This window comes from Esox lucius, chromosome 22 (assembly GCF_011004845.1).
Source record: "Esox lucius isolate fEsoLuc1 chromosome 22, fEsoLuc1.pri, whole genome shotgun sequence".
NCBI lineage: Eukaryota > Metazoa > Chordata > Actinopteri > Esociformes > Esocidae > Esox > Esox lucius.
In genome coordinates this window covers 4178207-4200826 of record NC_047590.1, presented here as the reverse complement: position 1 = coordinate 4200826, position 22620 = coordinate 4178207, and the positions used below count along the sequence as shown (strand labels likewise).

The 22620-nt window shown below is 44.6% G+C and overlaps 1 protein-coding gene across 3 annotated transcripts in view; it reads left to right on the top strand.

Annotated features, from left to right (window-relative positions):
- LOC105019999 (xin actin-binding repeat-containing protein 2) overlaps nt 1-22620 on the top strand; it is a 43439-nt gene that overhangs the window by 17458 nt on the left and 3361 nt on the right. For 2 of the 3 annotated variants that reach the window (XM_010886612.3, XM_020042281.2), the window contains exons 4-9: nt 6304-6494; nt 8006-8146; nt 9829-9921; nt 11303-11369; nt 11715-11818; nt 12143-22295. In XM_010886612.3, coding sequence (XP_010884914.2) covers nt 6304-6494; nt 8006-8146; nt 9829-9921; nt 11303-11369; nt 11715-11818; nt 12143-22295 — 10749 coding nt within the window. Of the gene's footprint in view, nt 1-1275; nt 1464-6303; nt 6495-8005; nt 8147-9828; nt 9922-11302; nt 11370-11714; nt 11819-12142; nt 22296-22620 lie in introns of those variants that run through there. The other variant, XM_034289706.1, reaches the window with a different exon arrangement.

Below are 22620 nucleotides of genomic sequence, written 5' to 3'. Positions count from 1 at the left end.
TGGTCGATGCATTGCTATGTCTCACTCTGGGGGTGCTTACACACAGGGCCTCTGCAGGGCAATTACACAATCACTGTTATCTGTTTTAATTTAGTGAACTGCCCAATACCTGGAGGCTTTCTGAACAGAACCAGCGGTATCCTCGGTAGGATGTTGAGATGGGCCAGGGCCTGAACACCAAAGCCTTGGGGAGAGCTTAATGCTAATGTACTTGTGTTATTCACTTACTTATTTCACACTCGAAAAGACATAGAAGACAAACAGTGCTGATAAAACAGTTCAATAAAGGGGTAGACATTAACCGTTAAGGTAATGTTAAATTATGGTCCTGGTAATTCTACTCAGCAAAGCGTCTAATCACCTATGTTGCTAAAGGCAAGACCACACTACATTTCCTACGTTATTATTATGATTACATACTTCTGCTCCCTGCTTTAGTGCTTAAAAGATGTAAGCTAATAACATGAAAACTGATGCAGCTTGATAACACCTTTGTGATAGCATTCATGCTTTTGGTTCTATCGTAATATTTACAATTAAATAAGCGGGTCAGAGACTTGAATCATTTAAAATAATTCTAAAACCTAAGACTGCTTAATACTGTTAAATACTGTCTTATTTTTATATTAAATTAATTTAAAAGATGCTATTATCCTGAGTGACTTACAGCCGTGAAAACTCTTTCAACTGCCTCCCTGTGGGGAATTTAACCCACAATCCTGACATTACAAGTACCAACCAAGCACATGGGTCCCAGACAGGACCTTATCCAACTTCAAACCAACATTAAAAGCTATGGGCTGACCCAATTTCAGACTTCAGATAAAAATAATTAAGTTCAGCAGTAGCGGTATTCAAAATGGCCCAATCCATTGCCCATAACCGGGGACATGAGGTGGTTTCGCGCATTTCACCACCAGTGATATAAAAAAACGTCATCATGGTGTGTCATCGTGCAAATATATTTCAGGATGTAGGGATCAAATCGGAGGCTAATTAGGGTTGTTTGTGTCATGACGTTGGGTGGACCCCCACCCTCCCACCTCGGCCAAACTACGGACGCGGGGGTCCAGTTTCGAGGTCTCTGTGAATGACGCCTGCTCCGATAGGTCCCCCGTGACTTAAGGTTAAGAGCATGTGGGGTACCTCGTCTAAAAAAAAAAAAAAGCCCCACCCCCACCGCTACTGAGCTGCATCTTTTAGGAAGGGGGGCAACTAAAATAAAATCAGCTGTCCCTGTCTACCAGGCCTGACAGAGCTGAGTGGATCGTAGCACTGCTGGAGCTGGTCTCCAACCCTCACTGACTCACCTCCTTGTGTTTTCTTTTATTTTTCCTCGGATAACTGTTGCGCAAAAAGCCATCGTTTCAGTCTCCTGGGGGATCTCAAGGCCCTTCTTTATCTGTGGGATTCTATTGTGCCCGCGTGCACAGTCGTACTAAAGGCATTAAAAGACAAAAACGGTAAGTGTTGCCGTCATTTCAACCTTCACAGTTTTTCTGTGTGTGACAGCCTCGGCTTGTGAAGGTGGGCTGACAGTCATTGTCCAAAAATGTATTTGAGTGGGAACATAGACCTATAGATATGTAAAAAATTTTAGATATAGGGTCTAAAGCTGTATGGGTACGGGGAATTTACTGTTTTGATAATAGAGGCATTCATTTTCAACATTTGATTGCCGTTTACTGTACACACAGGTTTTTTTTTATCATGCAAAACAGAATTACACCGTGTTTCCAAAATGAAATCAAGTAGGCAAGTGGTCGAATGAAGCCGATTAGGTTAAGGAGCACGTTTACATGAAGTGGCGGGATTGTTAAGAATACGTGAAATCGGCTTGTTTTCCCTGAAACTGATCTTAGTCACCTTGCCTGCAATGCTCTCCAAATGAGTAGAAAACATCTCGACAAGTACTTAAAGCTGAACCGGTGGCCTCCTCGATCCTTTCAGCAGCTTCACTATGGGGCAGTGAGCCTTCGCTGGCTAGGACACATGGCTCTCTGGAGCTCAAATCCTAATAAGCTCCATGGTTCTTTTTGCTCCACCTGGCCCCTGGAAAACCCCACACCTCTGGCCACCTCTCTCTGCTTTGAGATTGTGTTGGCGAAGCCTGAACCTGGACAGCAACCAGGAAGGGGTCAGGGTGGGATTCACCCCGGACTCCGCTCTCAGCTTTGGCTGTTAGGTCCCAGGAGGCCAGCCATCCTGCAGTATAGCCCATGTCTGAGAACATAACCACAGGCAAAGAAGCAGCAGTGATGGGGGGGGGGGGGGGGGGGTCAGCTCGATATAGCCACTGAGTCAAGCAGGCCAGAAGCACGGCCCCCCCCCCCCCCCCCCCCCCCCCCCACCCCACGCACGCACACTCCTCTCCCTCTCAGATCGACTTTTCCTGATGCCTCCGACTCGATCCATCCACCCACCCACCCTCCATCCGCCCCTGAACTTCCCCTGTCACTGGGGCTGGACGAAGGCACCGCCACTAGGAGAGATCACGGGTTAGCACTCCTCGGTAAGGAGAAAATATGGCGCTGAATCCCGCCGTGTTGAGTCACTGCAAAAACATTACTGAGAAGAATTATGCAGATGCTCTCCATGACAGCGGAGTTTAAAAGGAAAATGACATGAGTGAAAGCACCTCTGCTTTTCTGATAGCAGTATCTAAAGGCAAACAGGCGGTAATTAGTTGGCATTTTACCCTGTAAGCCATACAGAAATGTTATCATTGAAATGCATCAATAATGCCAACTACATAAAGGTAAAATCCCAGTGATGGAGAGAGAAGAAAGCTTTCTGGCTTCAATGGAAAGTCCTTGTGTCTGACCTCTTTTTTTTCTCCCTACATTTTTCTTGCTGGTGAACACAGGCACCGTGGAGGGGGCCTTTATTGTTTATTGACTCATCTGGAGCCTTGGCCAGTTACCTCATCTCCCCGCTATGGCAAGCTTCACATTCATTTACCACCATACCTCAGCTTATGGCTCAACATTCCCAGGGACTGCTGTCACTATTTGTACCGCATTAGAGCACCAGTCTGTCTGTCACACTGACAGCCCAGGACTGTGGCATATCTCGCACACTTGTTCTGTGGTAATTAATGAGCACATTATCCCTCTTTCACTGTGCTAAACAAGTGTCTAGTTTCCTGTGACCTCAGGTGTAGGGTATCTGACCCGTATTTATAGTTAAGAGACGGTAAAAACGCCACTTATTTTCGGATGTTGCTGTGCTGGTCAGTCATCCTCTCTCTTTCTAGCGCAGGGCGATTGGTTTACACTAACATTCCAGCCATAGAAGGAGGACCTAAAAACGGTGGTTAGAGGTTGTGTGGGTTTAGAACATAACCAGGTTCTTGCCTCGTGATGGATCACGTGAGTTTGAGACAAAGATATACGTTGGCCGTGTTTCAACAGGCTTCAGGCAAAGTAGACAATTGACGGTCATCAATAACCAGTCCCTTCCAGGAATATGAAATCACACTGGCAGATAGGAACACGTGTATATTCATAGGACTTTCTAAAAGTGGTCTGACACGCTTTCAGGTGACTAGTCCAAATAGCCACCCTAATGCTACGGGATATATGCAAATTGCATGTTAAATAACAAGCTCAGAAAAAATATTTTACGTTTAATGTTCTGGTATGCTCTAAAGAGGGCCAGTTCTAGGCATATACAATATTAGGGGAGGGCCTGACCACTAGGGGAGAGGCTCCAAATCAAATTTTGCATAGGGCCCCCAAAAGGCTAGAGCCGGCGCTGGCTCTAAAAATGAAAATAACCAACAAAAAATGTAAGTTGTCAAACAAAAGAATCATTAGGACAACCAAAAAAAAAAAAAGAAGAGTCCATTAAATTTCCCCCGGAAAATATATACCAAAACCAATAGAGGTTAGTAGTTGTACCAAACTGAACAGAGGAAAACCAAAATGTCAGGCTTGTTACAAAACAGACACTGGTGGAAACAACTGAAAGGTCTTAACTCAGCATATCATTGCAACTGAAGTACAGTGCCTGCCTGCAGCACATCTATATAAAGTGGTGTATGCACTGAAGACGCCGGATTTCCGAAGGATTTCTTAACTTACTATTAGTGAGCTCCCAACTAAAATAACCTTGGTTGGAAAAATAAATAATCAATGAAATTGTGCAAAACGGCTGACCTGACAATTTTGACAATTTCTTCCGCGCAAATAAAGTTACGGAAGTCAATGAAAGTGATGACCGAATCACAACCTCACCCACATGGATATGAAAATACTTCGTAAAAGAACTAGGCCTGTGTATCAACGTCAGCAGTAAACCTTTATCAGTTTTGATCTGCATTCGCAGTCATCCAACAAGTGACCAGTGGGTTAACTGATAAAAGCGACAACGAGTGAACGTGAAAGTGTACCACATAAACGGTCCTCGACGCGCTCTCTGATCTTGGATGCATTTTCACCTGGTAGAATCAACACGCTAAAAGCCTTGAGGTCCAGGGTGGGCGTTGAGAGACCCTCGGTGGAGTTACGGTACCTTACTCGCTTAATGGTGCTTTACGGCGCAACAAACACGCCTCAATACTTTCATGTAAATTGGATGTCCACTGGGCTACGTGTCCAGACCACAAACCAGTGTCAGTAAGTCCCCCGGCAGTCTCGTGACCACATTACTAACCCCTTTCTACCCATCGTCACAGGTAACAGCAGGTACCATTTTCCAATTACCGCGATTAACATTAAGTGCACGGTCATGCCGGCGTGCACGCGGAGTTACGTTTTCTGTTTCCACACGTTTTATTTTATTTGAGTGTTAGCCAGTTGGGGAGGAACAGTTGTGGGCACTGAAGGGTGGATGTCTATGAGCTCCAACGTCTGCACCCTAAATCGCCTGAAAGGTGGTGTCAACATGAGGCCAATTAGATTGCAAAATGCTATTTACACATGCAACGTGTGTTCTGTACCCACAGGATCTCTCCTTTTTTATTTCCTGTTTTTGAAGGGTGCAAAATCCAATTGTCACCTAAATGTCACTGGATTGATTGTTTTCATTTTACCTCGGTGACTCTTTTCCACTCCGGCTTGTGCCATTATTCTTTACCTGTTTCACAGCAGGTTTGTATTGACCTGCCCAAACACATTCCGGATCTGTAGCCATGTTGATTTTACATTTCGTGGTTATCCTTCTGTCGACTTTTTAAATTATGCAAGAGAATGTGACAACAACAGTAATATATTATGAATGGGACAGTCTAGACTGCGTAGGCGAGACCGTTTAGGATTAGCGATAGCCCGCTGACAAGTGATGTGATTCCATATCCGTGTTATACGGTCTCCTATAACACGATTGTTGATCAGTCAGGATTGAGGATTCAAAGCAGACACTTAATAATTAGCGGAAGCCCATAGAAAGTGATTCTGTGGTTTCAGCACTGTTCCACACCTTCACAGCACGCTCAATTATTTACGAAGGCCAATACAGTCAAGAAAATCATTGTTTGGAGATTACTGTGAAATAAATGGCATTACTTGTTTATTTTTTCCATTCATTATTGTGATTGGTCAATATCTCACGGAATTGTTTGAATTTGGTTTGAATTGCTAATGTTTGCGACGCTAGGTATTCTTGACTAACTTCGCTAGCTAATGACATTGCCATCAGTCAAAGTACATTAATACTGTGATGATAGCAATGTTGTTTTCTGCTAAATATTAGACTGCTTAAGCAATGTTATCGAATTTCCAAGCCCCGATTGTTATTTAGATGAAAGGGTAATTAGCCCCTGTTTATAGTCACAAGTCTAGTCAACTTCTAGTCAACAACATGGATGCATGGGCTATAAATCTTAGTGACCATGGAAAGATGGTTGAAAGAATAAATAATAGGCTATATTGGTACAGTAGATAGGCTATTGAATGCTAACTAGCTTCTACTTCTACAAAAACAGTGCTGTATGAGAATTTAAAAGGTTTGACAACATGCAGGACAATAACATCTGGCCTTTGAGCACAGATAAAGTTTGCAGTGACACAATTTAGTACTACAGACCTGCACTATGATGATGAATGGTTTCCAGCGTGTAAAAGTACATATTTGGTTTGGTTTGTGTTTGTGTTCTCCATCTGAATCTCCAGAATGATGTTAAAGAATTCAAGTTACCCAAAACCCATAGAAATGTAAAAAAAACAACATAAAAGTACCTCCCCATTCATAACATGGCATTTACATGAAAAATACAGATTATGCTTGCATATATTGAAGTTGTCCTTTAAAATGCATTGTCACATCCTGGAGAGTAAATTCCACATCCTTGGCTTTTTGCAGCTGCAGGCAGCGCGGGTGGAACCAGGTCTGGACATCCTAAGGAAAGGGAAGGGGTGGAGACTCAGAGAAACGGAGAGGGAGGAGCCGAAGCCAGCCAGGAGGCGGAGCCAGAGCCTGTGTCACTGAAGGAGCGCTTGGCCATGTATCAAGCAGCTGTTTCCAAGAAGGAGGCGAGCAGCTCCTCCACCGGGGTAAGGAGATACCTCCACAAGGATGTGAAGAGGGATGTAGGGAGAACCAATCCAAGGATAACCAGACCATCACCCAACCTCTACTGACACACAGAAACACAGCAGGGTCATAAAAATGTGCGGTGTAGTGAGCAGTTCACCTGTTTTGATGGGGGAACGTTAACAGGAAGTTTTCACTAATTTACAAATACTGAAAACGCACTGAATACATGTTTTACAAACACAGCTGTTGCTGTGAGAAAAAAACACTAAAATAGCTTCTAAGCCAAGATGCACGTTGGCATTTACTTCAGAGTGGAGAGACACCTGTCTGAAAACAGCTTACACGTTGTACAAACTGTGATTGAAAACGAGTGCATGTATTAAGCCAAGGTCATTAATTCAATTCAATCTGTGAACTAAAGCCAATAGAGCAGACACCTTTTTAGCCATTTACCATTATCAGTGTCTCCAAGCTTTGTTATTATACTGTATTTATCCCCCCCCCCCCCCGTCTTTGCAGGTAGAGAATCCTCTTAAAATGAAGCAAACATTGTTAAACACTCAAAAGATTTTCCAGGAACCAAATGTTCCAGAAAGCTGTGTTTGCATAGTTATACTGTGCATGATAAATCAGGTCCTTTGAATCCTGAATGCCGATTGGCTGATAGCCGTGGTATATGAGGCCATGTACATTCATCTCACTTTCTCGTGTCTCATCGCTTTGTTACACTCTAATGACAAGAAGAATAGAGTGTTTTGATGCATCTGACGTCAACCATCCCAACGAGCCATTCCCTTTCGTATTCAGTGCTGAATAATGACAGAAAAGGGAGATCATTGAAGCCTTTGGTGTCGTGTGTCGGTGCCACTGTGGTGACCATGTGACCCCAGGGTCACAACCCACAGGGATGCTCCTTGACTGCTGACAGGCCGGGCAGGAACCTGACAGGTCCCTTGCAGGCGAGGCGGGCTCACAGGCAGACAGAATCTGGACCAGAATGAGTAAGCAATACTGCAATGGGTGGCCTGGTGGTCAAGAACATTGGGCCAGTAAACGGAAGCTCGCTGGTTCAAATCCCAGAATAGACATTGTGTCTGTGTGAGACCGTTAATCATAATTGTTCCCAGGTCGTTGCTGTAAGTAAAATTTCGGTTTTTAGCATACTTACTGGGAGGAAAAAAACTAACTTTAGGGTTCCTGTCTGCAATGTGTCAGCAATCAATCCTAGCTTGAAAGTACAAGACAATGTTGCTCTAGTTAATTTGGTCTGATGACTCAGATTTTTAAATCCTATTGGATGTGAGGGGGACATTATTCTCTTGCACATGTCACGAGGTCCATGTTATGACATCCTAGACTGTATTTAGGGTCAGTAGTCCAGTGCAGGCAGAGATGATGCTTAAATACACCCCCCTTCAGGAAGTCCTTGATACTGTTACTTTTACACCAGACCTGAACAGCCATGTTACTCTAAACAAGTGTCAATGAAAGGGACGACTAATGACATGAATGTCTCTCTGCTCACCAGGTTATGGAGGAGACAGAACCCTGTTCGTTGCCCGGGGGACTTGCCAGTGTGAAGAAACAGTTTGAAAGCCAGGAGTGTAGCTCCTCCTCCCTGTCCCAGACCAGTGTCACCCAGCTGCACTTCGAAAAGAGATCCGTGAAGGTACTGGCGACTGGACGGGCGGGGCACGAGCCGCACACACTCCCCTTATCTTTACATCTCACGTGGCACTGGCGTTATAGAGCATACTGGCTTCCATCTGTGTCTATGGCCGACAATTCACGACCGCATCTAGCCGTACACCGCATACTGAAGCATTAACCGCACAGGCCACAGTCGCAAGGGCATTAAAGCGTGAGGTGGCATCGCCCGTTTTGCCTAGTCATCCTGTCGAGCTAAAAACGGGTCGGATTTAGACATGGGGGGGGTGGGGTGGGGTGGGGGGGGGGGTGGAATACCTAATGACGCATGGGGACGGGGATGTGTAGCCAACCGACAGGCTCTGTCGAGTCAATGTTCCCGTGCGCCGCAGTGTCAGGAACCTTTTAAAGGTTCCTTTTAAAGGTCTCCGCAGCTCAGGTGGGGGGGGGCGCTCGCGTTGTGTTCTACCAGACCCAAGTAGTTCCACGGGCAGTTCTCTGCCACGTCTGTTTTAACGTACTAATGGGCCATTTCCGAAACCGAGTTATGCAATGCCTAGATTATAGTTTATTCATGTGTCGTGAGTTTTCTGTCATTGTGTTCTGACTTTGAACCGGAAACCAATTGGTGGTATTCTAATTATAAAATATTTTTTTCTTTTTGGGGGACAGCAATAAGTAGCAACAGCATTTGATGTCACGACAAATGCAAGCTTTGCAAAACTATCCAATGCTTTAATTAAATACCCTGATTACCCCTGTTTCCTATTTCTGTAATTGTATTGCATACTTTGTAATGCTTTATTGCATATTAACAGCAGTAAAATACATTTTTCTGCTAAAAGAGGGGTGGGCCATGCTACAGCAGTACATGTGCACCAGAAACATATAGCATCAGAGAAGTTTGAATATACTAAATGGTGCTGAAAAGAAGAACATGCGTGCACAGGAGTCTTTTTGTCATTGATAGCAAATATTCTGAAGGGTTTTTAGTAATTTCATTTGTTGTATTCCTGCTCGCAAGGTAGACTTGTAATGTGTGTTATATGCTTGCGTTTGGTGAGTGTGAATACCACCAACTGTGTGGGGCAAAGGAATGCTGTGTTATTGGAAAGGCTCACATTTCTTGGGAATTGACAAGTCAGAATCTGGCCCTAAAACTATATTCAGCACTCAATTTCTAAATCCTGGAAAATCCTTAAAAGGCTGATTGTGTATTTACAATTTACTTCAGCAATTTTCCACCTCTATCTATCACTCGCTGTCCCTTTAAGTGAATGTGTGACTGTCTAATAGGATTTTGACATTAACATTCTCTCCGGCAGAGCCCAGCAATTGACAGGAAGGAATGTTTTATTTGTCCCGGGTGGATTTTCCAGTAAGCCCTGCACTTTGAAAACGATTAACCTCCCCTCCTGCTGCAAAATACGGTCTGCTGTCAGGGAGAAGCCTGTTGTGTGCCTGTGACTTTTGTAGCGCAAATGTGTCCCGCGTGTTTGTGTTCTTTTGTGTCCATTTGCGCGTTTGTTGCCAGCCGACACTTGTCGAGTGGCTCTATGTCAAAACATGTCACCCTCAAGTGAGGTACACCCATGATGCGGAGTCGCTTGGAAAGCACACCCATCGACGCATCGGGTACGTTTGCGTGCTTTTTGTCATACCTCTGCAGGTCTTGTATGATAATCATGGTCGTCCTTTTGGCAGGAGGTGTCCAGCACACAGGAAGTGACTGTGAGGAGCAGTGTCAGGGAAGTCTCGTCCGCCACTCAGCAGGGGGCGTACCTCCATGGCCAGGAGGTAATTTGTACTTTTATTAATTGCGTGGTATTCATCAATTTATTATGTAATTGTTAATAAAATAAATCCTCTATGAGCGTCCATCTACTTTACTAAATATGCATCTCAGACTCGTAAAATACATAATAGACCCAAGTGCCAGAAAAGTCACTTTGACCCTCACAGTTCGAACCCATCAATTTGACCAAAACATAGCCCACATTTCTTTGTCCAGAAATGAAGTCCTTTTTGCACGTGGCATCATAATAAGTCAGAGGCTTAAAAACCCTGAAATGATTTTGTACAATAGACAAATGGTTTTCTGCAAGGTAAATATCTAAGCATGATAATTGAAAAGACATAATTATCTTTAACCCAGTTATGAATTACCATTTCCCTTACACAGTATTTTGGTTCTGTGTGTTTGAAGGAAATCGCAACAGTACCTCTCAGGATTTATGTTCACATGGAACTATCTTTTAAAACGCAATTACTTTCAATATGAACATAAATCGGTGGAATTACATTCGCTATCAACATATCCCCAGTGCTATTGGTCCTTAATGAGTTGCTATTACGTTTCTCCTTAACGTTCCTCTGTTATGTTGGTCCTTAACGTATCGATTAAAAATGAAAAACGGCTCATTAGCAGCAAATAACATTGTAGCGGTGGCGAGAGTGCGTCCAAAGTTCCTGTACTTATTGTTATCCCAGCATGCCTTGCTGCTGCTAATTTTGTTACTGTTTGTGTTCTTGTGACCATTTAGATAAGGCCAGTGAATTATGTTTTTGGAGAGCCTGTTATTTATGTTCCGCATTGCCTTTAAGAATTGTTTAGGGTTAGAGAAGGTGGGTTGTGTGCCAACCATAGCTGTGAAGTCCATTCCGTTTGCTCTTTTGGCTGTGTTCTGTGGACTTTTGCATTGATGTCTCCATCTCTTCCTTCAACACTGTGGCTTGTGTTGCTGCAATGTTTACAGTTAAGGTCAATTATGGGTTAAGGTTAGGCATCATAGTACTGGGTTAAGGGTCACCTTTAGGTAGCACGCTACCGAGGTTAGGTTTAGGAAGAAGTGTAGGATTACAAAGATAGAAAAACATCTATCAAAAAGACTAAATCTGGGTGGAATCGAACCACCGACGCCAACCACAGCGCCCTTACAAACATACGCTTTATTTGACTGTGAACACGTTTCTAGCTGCCCCTGGCGACCGGATTCTGCCGGTAAACTGCGTGTGTTGACACTGAACATAAGTCACGAAGGACCAATAGCACAGTGATCTGTTGATACTGGACGTAATCGCATTTTCCAACATAGTTGCATAGTTGCAAATAATTCCTGTGATGATGCCCTGGGAAATAAGTGTGTACTCAACCACTGACCTAACCGTCACGTTGCAGGTCACTCAAGATCAAGCTCAGCAAAGTAATCTGGCCTCCAGCTATGAAAATCATTACGATGAAACAGGTAGAGTATAACATGGTATTTGTTTCGTATAAAATCTTAACCTTTTTTTAATCAGTCCCTAGTGTGTCCTGTACATTAATGATGGTAGAGAAAACCTTGAGATTATCACCCCGGTTCTTATATTTGAGTGTGGAAATGAATTAGATTGCAGAGGAGTTTTATATACGTTTTTATATTACTTCATGTACCTTATTGCAAATTGGAGCAGGGTAGAATCATATCAACTTTAATAGTTGGTTTCAGAAATAGAAAAGGTGCTGTAGATTTTAAAGACGCATCCAAACCAGCTACACTTCACCTGAGACTGATTTAATGAGACAATTGTCTCTTGTTTTTCCATTTCAGTTACAGTCATTGGAGGAGAGGACCTACCAAAGATCTCCACCCAGGCTTTGAAGCAGCAGTATGAGAAGACTATTGAGGAGGCCACACCGAGCAAGCAAATTAAGGTAACGATACTGTCTGTTTGGGCTCATCTGTGTTCAGTGAAGTCTTGTCATTTACAACAAAGCCAGGGATTTTACACTGGGGCTAATGAGTACATAAAATGACACAGTTGTTAGAAAGCACACACTTATAATAGCAATTATCTATCTATCTCTGTCTCCATCTTTTATATTGTATAAAAAAACAATATTATCAGGGAGATCATGATCCAGTTAAATCTACTTTCTGCTTTTTTTCTGCTATACTGTCCTCCTTAATATTTCTGTCATTTCATACTTTGACTGCATCTATCACTCTGCTTCTGTCCATTAAATGAATAAACATAGATTGATCTGGATTATAGTCAGTTTCAATGGGCACCAGTGAACCAGTTATCCTCAGCGGCTGCTAGCCACGAAAGTTTGTCTACTGTGAACCAGTCATCCAGTGCTACAACAGCGACAAGCTATGAAGTCTCATCCAGCACCAGGACAGAGGCTGCCTCATCCATGGCCTACGAGACCATGGAGCACTTCCCTCCCTCGCCCACTGAGCCGACGCCCCGGGAGGTCTCAGAGTGCCGCGATCCTCCGCTGACTCTGGAGCCGGCTGGCCAGCGGGACCGGTACACCTTCAACAAGGAGCAGTACTCCAAGCAGAAGAAACTGAACGAGCTGAAGCGCCTATACAAGCACATGCACCCGGAGCTCCGGAAGACCATGGAGGAGGACTACTTCACCGACGTCACGGAGATTGAGCAGTCGCAGCTGGAAAGTGAGGATGAGATGACTGGCGAAGTCCAGCAGGCCTGCTACGTGTTTGAGAACAGCGGCGGGGATGAGTGTATGAGCCCTGAAGGAGATTACCTTGAGTGGGACGAGATCCTTAAAGGTGAAGTGCAGTCGATGCGCTGGATGTTTGAGAACAAGCCACTGGATACCATTAAGGACAATACCCCGGACGAGAATGAGGACGTGAAGAACATCTCTCAGCAAGAGATCATTGCGGGAAGTGATGTCAAATACACGGCGTGGATGTTTGAGACCCAACCAATGGACGCGCTACGCTCAGACACTCCAGACTCCACTGTTCAGGCCGGGAAATTATCAGAGCTGGCGAGAGGGGATGTCCGTACAGCCACCTATCTTTTCGAAACTCAGCCACTGGATTGTCTGAATAAAATCTACCAGGAGGATGAGCAAGCCTTGGAGGTAGTCTTCACTAAAGATATTACAGGAGGCGATGTGAAAACAGCCAGGTATTTGTTTGAAACTCAACACTTAGATTCCCTCAGCCACACAGAGACAATTGATGAGAGTCACTTCCTGAACCTGAAGTCCGAGCTTGAGGAGATCAAAGGGGAAGTGAAGACCACCACGAGAATGTTTGAGACCCAGCCCATGTGTGTCATCCGGGGTGACTCTGGTGATATGCTGGAGATCACCGCCATCCGCCGGGAGGAGATGGAGAAAGGAGATGTGAAGACCTCCCGCTGGCTGTTCGAGACCCAGCCTCTTGACATGATCAACAAGGACCCTGCCCAGATGAAACTGATCTGTGGAGTGTCCATGGAGGACAACTCCCAGGGAGGTGTGAAACGAGGGAGGTGGCTGTTTGAGACAAAGGACCTGGACTCCATTAAAGATGAAGAATGGGAAACCATCAGGCAAAAGGAAGAGATCATTGGAGCTGATGTTCGGAAGCACTGTCTGGTTTTTGAGACTCAGAAGATGGATACTCTAAAAGACAACTCCAATGCCCGACCTTTACCCTCGGAAGAGATTGTAGGAGGTGATGTGCGATCGGCAAAACATCTGTTTGAGACAGTACCAATGGAGAACCTAAAAGATCTGGCTGAAGTCGGTAAACTTCAGAAGCTGGTTGCGTCCGAGGATGAGAAAGGGGATGTTAGACATCAGAAGTGGGTTTTTGAAAGTCAACCACTTGAAAACATTAGGGAGGAGAAGAAGGAAATCAAACGCACTGTACACCTTGAAGAACTTGATAAGGGAAATGTCACAAATCACAAGGAAATATTTGAAACTTTAGATTTAAGCAGGTGTGAGGGGGCACAGAGAATTCAAGTGGAAGGTGTAACCAGTGGCTCGGTGAAATCAAACAAAGTTATTTTTGAATCAAACCCGATGTATGCCATGCAGGACAGCGAGGGACACTACCATGAGGTGAAAACTGTGCGGCGTGAGGAGATTATGAAAGGAGACGTCAGAAGCTGCAGGTGGATGTTCGAAACGCGTCCAATTGATGAATTTGATGAAAGCATCAATAAGTTCCAGATTATAAAAGGTATATCAAAGGAGGAGATTGGATCAGGAGATGTCAAGACGGCCAAGTGGTTATTTGAGACTCAACCCCTCGATGGTATTAAACATTTCAACAACACAGAAGAAGATGAAACTAAGGAAAAGCAATGTTTAGAAATCGAGAAAGGTGATGTGAAGACCTGCAGGTGGTTGTTTGAGACGCAACCGATGGATAACCTGTATGAGAAAGCAGATAAGGTGATAAATGAGACTGAGGTCGAGGAAGTCCACAAAGGCGATGTCAAAACATGCACGTGGCTCTTTGAGACACAGAACCTTGATAACATCTGCGACCATTCAGAATCAGAGTCCGAGACCATTCTCAAAACATGCACTGTCAAACAAGAGGACGTTCAAGGCAAAGATGTTCGTCACGCTCGTTTCCTTTTCGAGACTGAGAACCTAGAAAACCTCACAGGGGAGGAAAGTAGTGCATTTAGGAGGGTGACCAAAATTGACGTCCAGTCCGGAGACGTGTCCAGGATGAAGTTTCTCTTTCAGAACCGGTCTTCTGACATCATGACTTCAACCTCGGAGGAGACGATGCATAAGCTGAAAACCCTTACGACTGAGGAGATTCAAAGAGGAAATGTAGTTAACAACATGTGGCTTTTTGAAAACCAACCTATAGATGCAATCCATGAGGATACTAGGGAAGCCAAGGGAACTCGCACAGTTACCGATGTTCAGGGAGGAAACGTTGGTCAAGGACGCTTTGTTTTTGAGACCTACTCTCTAGATAAAATCCAGGAGGATTCCACCGAGACTGAAACTTCTAAACTGCAGAGCATCATCCGACAAGAGACAGAAAAGGGGGATGTAAAAAACTACACCATGATGTTTGAAAATCAGCCCCTATATGCTATTTGTGACAAAGACGGCCATTACCACGAAGTTACTACTATGACAAAGGAAGAAATCATGAGGGGAGATGTGGTGGGGGCCCGTTGGTTATTTGAAACAAAACCCCTGGACTCAATTAAAGACACAGACGACGTCTATGTCATCAAATCTGTCACTGAGGAGGATGTCCAGAAAGGCGATGTCAACACGGCCAGGTGGAGATTTGAAACGCAACCCCTTGACGAAATCGCAGAGGACATGAAGATAAAGACTAGAACGGTTGAAGATATCCAAGGTGGCGATGTGAAGACAAACAAACACCTCTTTGAGATGGACGAAATGTCTCAGAAGTACGTTAGAACTGTTAGTGTTAGTGAGATCCAAAAAGGGGATGTCAGAACTGCCTCGTGGATGTTTGAAACACGCAGTATCGATAAGATTCATGGCGAGGCCTCGGAATATAACGAATTGGACAGAGTGACAAAGGAGGAGGTGATGAAAGGAGATGTCAAACAGTCCGTGTGGCTCTTTGAGAAAGAACCTCTTGACAGGATCAAAGAGACGGACAGAACTGGGGCCGTTGTCACCCGAGAGGAGATCCCAAAAGCAGACGTGAAGACAACAACGTGGCTTTTCGAAACCACTCCCTTAACCGAATTTAACGAGAGCAACGTAGAAAAAAATGAAATAATTGGGAAAAGCATCAAAGAGACCCTCGAAGAGCTTTACTGTCAGAAAATGGTTGACTCAAAGGGGATTCTCATTGAGACAGATGAAATAGGGGATGTCAGAATGGCGAAATACAAGCTCATGAATCAAAACGCTCCGGAAATCCAGAAGGAAGAGGTGATCAAAGGGGATCTGAACAGCATCATGATGAATCTACTAAGGAGACGGGAAATGACCGAGAAAGGGATTACCATAGACGAAGTGGAAAGGGGCCACATCAACACAACGGTGGAGCAGCTGTTCAACCGAGAGAAGGGAGTCAGTGTCGAGAAGGAGGAGATCCTCAGGGGTGACATTCAGGAGGCCATCAATAACCTCCTGAAAGAAGAAGGCTCCACAAAACATGGAATTCTCATCCAAGAGGACGAGAAGGGCGACGTGCGAATGACAATATACTCGCTCCTTAATAAAGCAGAGGGTGCTGGCCTTGAGAAAGAAGATATCATCCAAGGTAATGTCAGTAGGACACTTCACAGGCTTATGTCCAACCCAGGGTCAGAGGACTCCAAGAGGATAAAGATAGAAGACACAGAGAGGGGTAATGTAAGCTTTTACTCCACCTGCATTGAATCTGGGGCCCTGGATTACCTCAAACAACTCCAGTTTGATCCTAATGAAGAGACAGAAAAGGTGCAGAAGGAACGTATAGTTGGTGGGGACATTATGGAAACCAAAATGTCCCTGAGGAAGAATCAACAGCAGATTGGAAGAACAGTAGCTGAGGATGATATTGTCCCCGGTGACGTGAACAACACTGTAAAGGTGTTCATGATGGAACCTGCTGTTTTGTGGGAGAACCCGCAGAAAGAGGAGATTGTAAAGGGAGATCTGAGGGCAGCTCTTGACTCACTGACCAAAACCATCAGCAAGAAAGTGATGATAGAGAAGGAAGAAGTGGTGAAAGGTGACCTGCACAACACTCTGAGGTCTCTGGAGGAGGCACAAAACCAAGCGAAGGAAATGGAAAAGCCAGAAATTGTCAGAGGTGATATCAGGGGGGCCCTCGAGTCATTAGAGAAAATGTCTACCACCAAGACTGAGGTAATTGTTGAGGATTTAATACCCGGTGATATCAAAGGCACCTTGAAATCATTAGAAGAGGCTAAGCAGGCAGTGAAAGAGATGGAAAAGGAAGAGATTGTGAAGGGAGACATTCACACTGCGCTAAAAGGTCTGCATGAGGCCTCAAGTGAAAGAAAGCTTTGCCAGCACCAAGTGAGTGAACAGGGGGATGTAAGAGGTACAATACAGCTGTTGCTCGAACCATCCACTTCTCCAAGAATGCAACGCAGGGGAAGCACTGAGGGAGATGTGAAGACCTCAATAAAAAGTCTGTACGAAGGGCAGGGACAGGACCAGGACGAGGAGCAAACACAAGTGGAGAAGGAAGAGGTGATAAAGGGAGATGTTAAGGGCGCCATAAAAAATTTGATGCAGAGAAAAGAATATTCAAATCGGAAAATACGCAAGTATCCTCCCAGGAAAGCTCCTGTGAAAAACCCATTACCCACACAGCCAGGACCAAAACATGAATACTCAGATGTGGGTAAGAGTGACAGCATCCCTGTCAATTCAGCCCCCGCTGTGAAAAACCTGTCTCTGAGTCAAAGCAATAAATTGCATGGCACCACAGAAAAGCAGAAAGGCAAGCACACCGATGACAAATCAGTGAAAAACAGCAAGACCATAACCCAAGGAGAACACTCCATGACAACACAGGTCAAAATAGTCAATATTACAGAGTCGTCACAGCAGGAATGTGTAAAAGAAAAGACTCAAGCTAATGAACAGACGTGTGTTAAACAACAGAGTCCAAAACAGATAATGGAACCCCCATCCAAGCAAATAATCAAAAAAAAGAAAAATCTGACTGATGAAATGACTGATACTAAGTCAACGAATCAGATAACAGAAATTAAAGCAGCCAATCAAATGACTGAGAATAAATCCGCAAAACAGATGATTGTCAATAAATCATCTAGTCAGATGACTGAGAATAAAGAAGTATCAGATGTCAATGTGATGAAAGATACAAAGATTAAGACACAAGTCTCAGACATAAATGTGACAACTCAGGTCAACATGTCTGAGTCCTCAGAGCAGACACATGTTAAAGAGCAGGTGGTAAAACCAAAAACAGCATCACCCCCTAAGCCCATGTTTATAAAGAAGAAAAATCTGACCAATCAGATGACAGATAATAAAGCAAACAGTGTGATGGTTTTGAATCAATCAGCCAATCAAAAGACTCAAGATAAAGCCTCCAATCAGATGATTGTAAATCAATCAGCCAATCTGATGACTGAGAACAAAGCAACCAAACAGATGATTGTCAATAAATCATCCAATCAGATGAGTGAGAATAATACAGTATCGGACATCATTGTGATCAAAGAAGCAAAGAGTAAAACACAAGTCTCAGACATGAATGTGACAACGCAAGTCAACACAATCAACATGTCTAAGTCCTCAGAGCAGACACTTGTTAAAGAGCAGGTGGTAAAACCAAAAATAACATCACCCCCTAAGTCCATGTTTATAAAGAAGAAAAACCTGACCAGTCAGATGACAGATAATAAAGTAGCTAATCAGATGGTTGAGAGTAAATCAGTCAATAAGATTGATGAGAATAAACAATCCTCGGACATAAAAGTGATGAAAGAAACACAAAGCACATGGGAAACTAGCACGCTGTCAAAGCAAACGCAGAACATCAAGATAACCAAACAGGTAAAAACGTCCGAGTCAGAACAGAAGTCTGTCACGCAGAAACACAATGTCAAAAATCTGAATACCAATTTCAGGAACCTGGACATGAAGGGAAAAGGGTTGATCAAGAAGGGGAAGCCCGAGATCCATTTTCCCCCTCCGCCCATTTCCCCGCCTCCGCCTTCTGAGTCCGAGATGTCACTCCCACCCCCACCCTCGCCAGTGACAGGCAGCCCACTGCCCCCATCATGCAACAGTCCTATGCCAACCGCATCACATCCTCTGATAATGCGACAGGACAGTGACCCTCCACCTCCGCCTCCTCCACCACCCATAGAATGTGGGGAACCTGACCTTTTCCCTTCTCCCCCACCTCCACCGCCAGTGTCAGGGCAAGACTTTCTTCCTCCTCCACCCTCACAGCAGGAGCTCAACTCTATGCCACTTCAAGCGCCCACACCACCACCACCACCTGGAAAGCCATTTAAAACTAGGCCTTTATTTAAAATCCCCAAATCTGAGCCACACACACAACCAGTACCGGTGAAACCAAAATGTCAGGTATCGCCACATGCTCCTTCCCCTCAGCCAATGACAGTTCAGACAGAACATAAAGAGAAAGCAGCCTTCAAGGAAGTTACTAGCAAAATCAGTGTTAAACAGACTGAAGCTACAAATACTTCCATCCAAATACCCTCACCAATCTCAGTGGAAAAAACCCCACAAGAGCTGCCACGACCACCAATGAAGGTATTTGTCCCTCCAATCAAAATTCCAACACCTGCTGAATCTGCCCCAGTGGCAAAACCTAAACAGTTTGCCCGTAAATTCAAAACCCCCCTGATGTTGGCAGAGGAGAGGTATCGTTTGCAAAGAGAGGAAGCTGAGAGAAACAAGTCACAAGCAACAACTCCCATCACTTCAGGAGCCACAACTCCAACCTCTCCTCCAACTAATATTGTGCAAATGGTTGGCTCAAACAGTGTAGCAAGTGAACAACTCGCAGTTACACAAAAAAATGAGGGGTTAGAAGAGGCCTCAGAGGAAACTCAGAGGAAAAGCAAAGTAAGCATAGAATCAAAAGAGCAACCCATTAACAAAGATCAATCACATATTCCCCTGAGCAAGCCTTTGATCTCAATGGTAAATAAGAAATCAAAATCTGAACCTGGAAATATTTCCTTAGATAAGAAACATGTTACCAGTGATCAATCCTCTATAGTCTCTTCTGAGAGACAACTGGGATCATCTGTTTACTTAAAAAAACATCAGTCAGTTTCCCCTGGCAAGCCTATTTCGGTGTTGGATGTTCACCCTTGCCATGAGTCCAACATTAAAGTTCAAACTGGCTCTAATGTGATTTATTCCTCTGTTGCTGAGCAGCAGAGTGTTATGAAAGCTGCTTCACAGTCTATCATCTCCACTCAAAGCGTTGTCCAGGAAAATGTAAATCTTAAAATCCAATCCACCATCACATCTGAACCAGAAAAGACAAAGAATACAAATGCCTCTCTCGCAAGGGAAGTCAAAAATATTCCATCTCAACCAACCAAAATCAAAATCCCCAAAGTGACTCCCAATTTCAAAGTGAGAACAGCGAAGCAGCCAATAGAGAAGAAAGACGAGAAAAATGAGGCTGTGCATGGAGATCAACAAGCATTGAAAAGTGAATTACACGTTGATCATACAGGCTTGGAGATTTTGTGTGCAACCCAAGAAGTTCAAGAGAGTACCAAGACGGGCAAAACTTGCTTAATTAAAGACGAAGTCAATGTGGAGATATCTGAGGAAATTGAGAATACTGCAGCTTCCAAGGAAACAAAGCTGGATGTACAAATGAAGACAAATGCAAAGCAAACAGGCATTAATGTCGTCCCTTTGCCCAAAGAACCAAAGCTAGTTCTCATGCCAGTATCTCAAGCTCAAGGACAGGGCCACAAATCCCTCTCCCAAACTCATCAAAGCATGCGGGGACAGACCACTCAGAAACACAAGGAAGTGATTGTTAGTGAGAGAGCAGGACAACAGAGCTTCCACAAAAAGGAACAGTACGTTCACACTCAGAAGCAGCAGGTCAAGTCCTTTCAACAACAAAGAGAGCCGAGCAGTAAGGATCAAGACAAGCCAAAGGCAGAGTCTATGTCTGTCTCCGTTAGCGTTGCAGGGAAAGAACCTGCACAGACAGAAACTGCTCTATCGGTGGTAGAAAGCACAGCTCAGTTAGTAGAGGACCTCACAGATTCAGAGAAATGTCTAATGGTACAGAAGCTGCTATTTAACATCAAGCAGCTTCATCCAGGGAAAATGGATTCCAACTCCGTGATGACAATGCTTGGTGAAGTCCCTGATTGGTTGATAAGGGTGGAGGAAAAGCATGATTTGATACAGGTTGCCATGCAACAGGATAAGAAGAAACATATGGAGATAGTTTTCCGTGTGAGAAACATAGCACAAGCTAAGCTTGTGTTATTAAAAGGAAACCTGGCCCAGCGGGAAAGTGAACCCGTTCCTGCAACACCACCTGCGCCATCACCTTTATTGGCATCTGAAAATAAAGCATTTGGAGGAGCGAATGCCAAGATATCTAAAATAACGATTGGTTCGTCAAGAGTCGAAACCCAAAATAAAGGGGTTGAGGACAAGATCTCCTATGAGAGGAAAAAGCAGGAGTGGTTTGAAGTGAAAGGTGCTGACCCCAGAGTTTCCTCTCCAATTCTTGCCATGCGTACTCCTTCACCCACCTTCATAAGCATTGAATCAGTGAGAAGAACAGACTCACCCCTCAGGGTGACCCCCTCACCTCCTCCGTCGTACAAGTGTGGCGCAACCCCTCAAACCCCACCCCCCCCTCCGCGCACCCCTACGTCTCGGTTCTGTAGGGCCACACCGTCTCCAACTTTGAGCCGCTCAGAGAAGCTAGCCAAACTAAAGGACACCACGGCCAAGCTCTCTCGTGGCATGACCCCTCCCCCGCCCGTGCCGGTGCCTGTCGAGTTTATTTTGACAGAGCAAGCCTTTGACAGAGAAGATTCACCGGGACTAATTGAGCCTGAGATCCACATGCAGACGCAGGAAATGGAGACTGGGACAACAACTCCGGATGTGGCTGATATGGTGGACTCTATGATGACTGTCAGAGACAAAAAGTTCTTCTTTGAGGAGGCTCAGAAGGCGGACATAAGCAGAACGTATATACGAAAGGACCCCATCGAGATCCCGGAGCGCCTGGGTCCAGAGGACCAAGAGGAACGTCCCGAAGGCCTGGAGATAGACATAATGAAGGAGGATCTCCCTCGGCTTGACCTGTCAAAACTGGTCAATAAATTTGAATCCCCACAACCAAAGGTGTACATCAGAAAAGATCCCATTGTCATCACAGAGAGACTAGGGAGTGACACGGAAGATCCAGAGGCCGACCTCAAAACACAGAAAAACGATGAAGCGCCTGCATTCAATATCAAGGCCATCAAGAATGCCTTTGATTTAGGAGACAGTAATGCCCTCAAAGAAGTACGAGAGAAACAAGAGGAGAGAGAAGAGAGAGTCCGGAGGGAATCAGAGTCAGCCGACCTGACAGGGAACTGTGAAACCAAGTCCGTTGCAGAGGCGTTCTCAATTGTGGACGAATTTGGCAACGTCACAAGCGGGGTGACGAGCGAGACCAGCATGCACTCTGAGAGCCATATGAGTCTGCCCCTTCCTCCATCCTACGCGGACGTTGTGAAAGGGAAGCTTGATGAAATCGTTGTTCCTATGGAGGCGGCCACCGAGGACCTGCTGAAGAATTTCCACCAGTCCTGGGCCGAAAGCGAGAGTGTGTTTCAAAACCTGGGCTTCAGCGTGTCCGAACAGCGAACGTCCCAGATCGTAACACACCAGCAGGAGACAGTTGTGACCGGTAAACCACTGTGTGCGGCATGAGGAGAGACAAAAAGAGAGCCTGACAGGTTGTCTAACATGTTTTTGTGTGGGTTGAAAATATTAACTGTGCCTTTAAATTCAGCACTAACATTTTTAAATCTGCACTTTCTATTGCTGAGTTTCCACATGTACCTTCTCTTGATGCTTATCTAACAGCCACTTACAGTAATAAAACATAATAAATCTACCGGGTACTGACATTCTGTCAAGGACGCACTAAAACCCAGCAAAAGCCAGCCTCTTGATGTGCTTGTCTGTTGTGATGTGTTGGTTTTGTAGATTCCTCAGAGCTGACTGTGCTA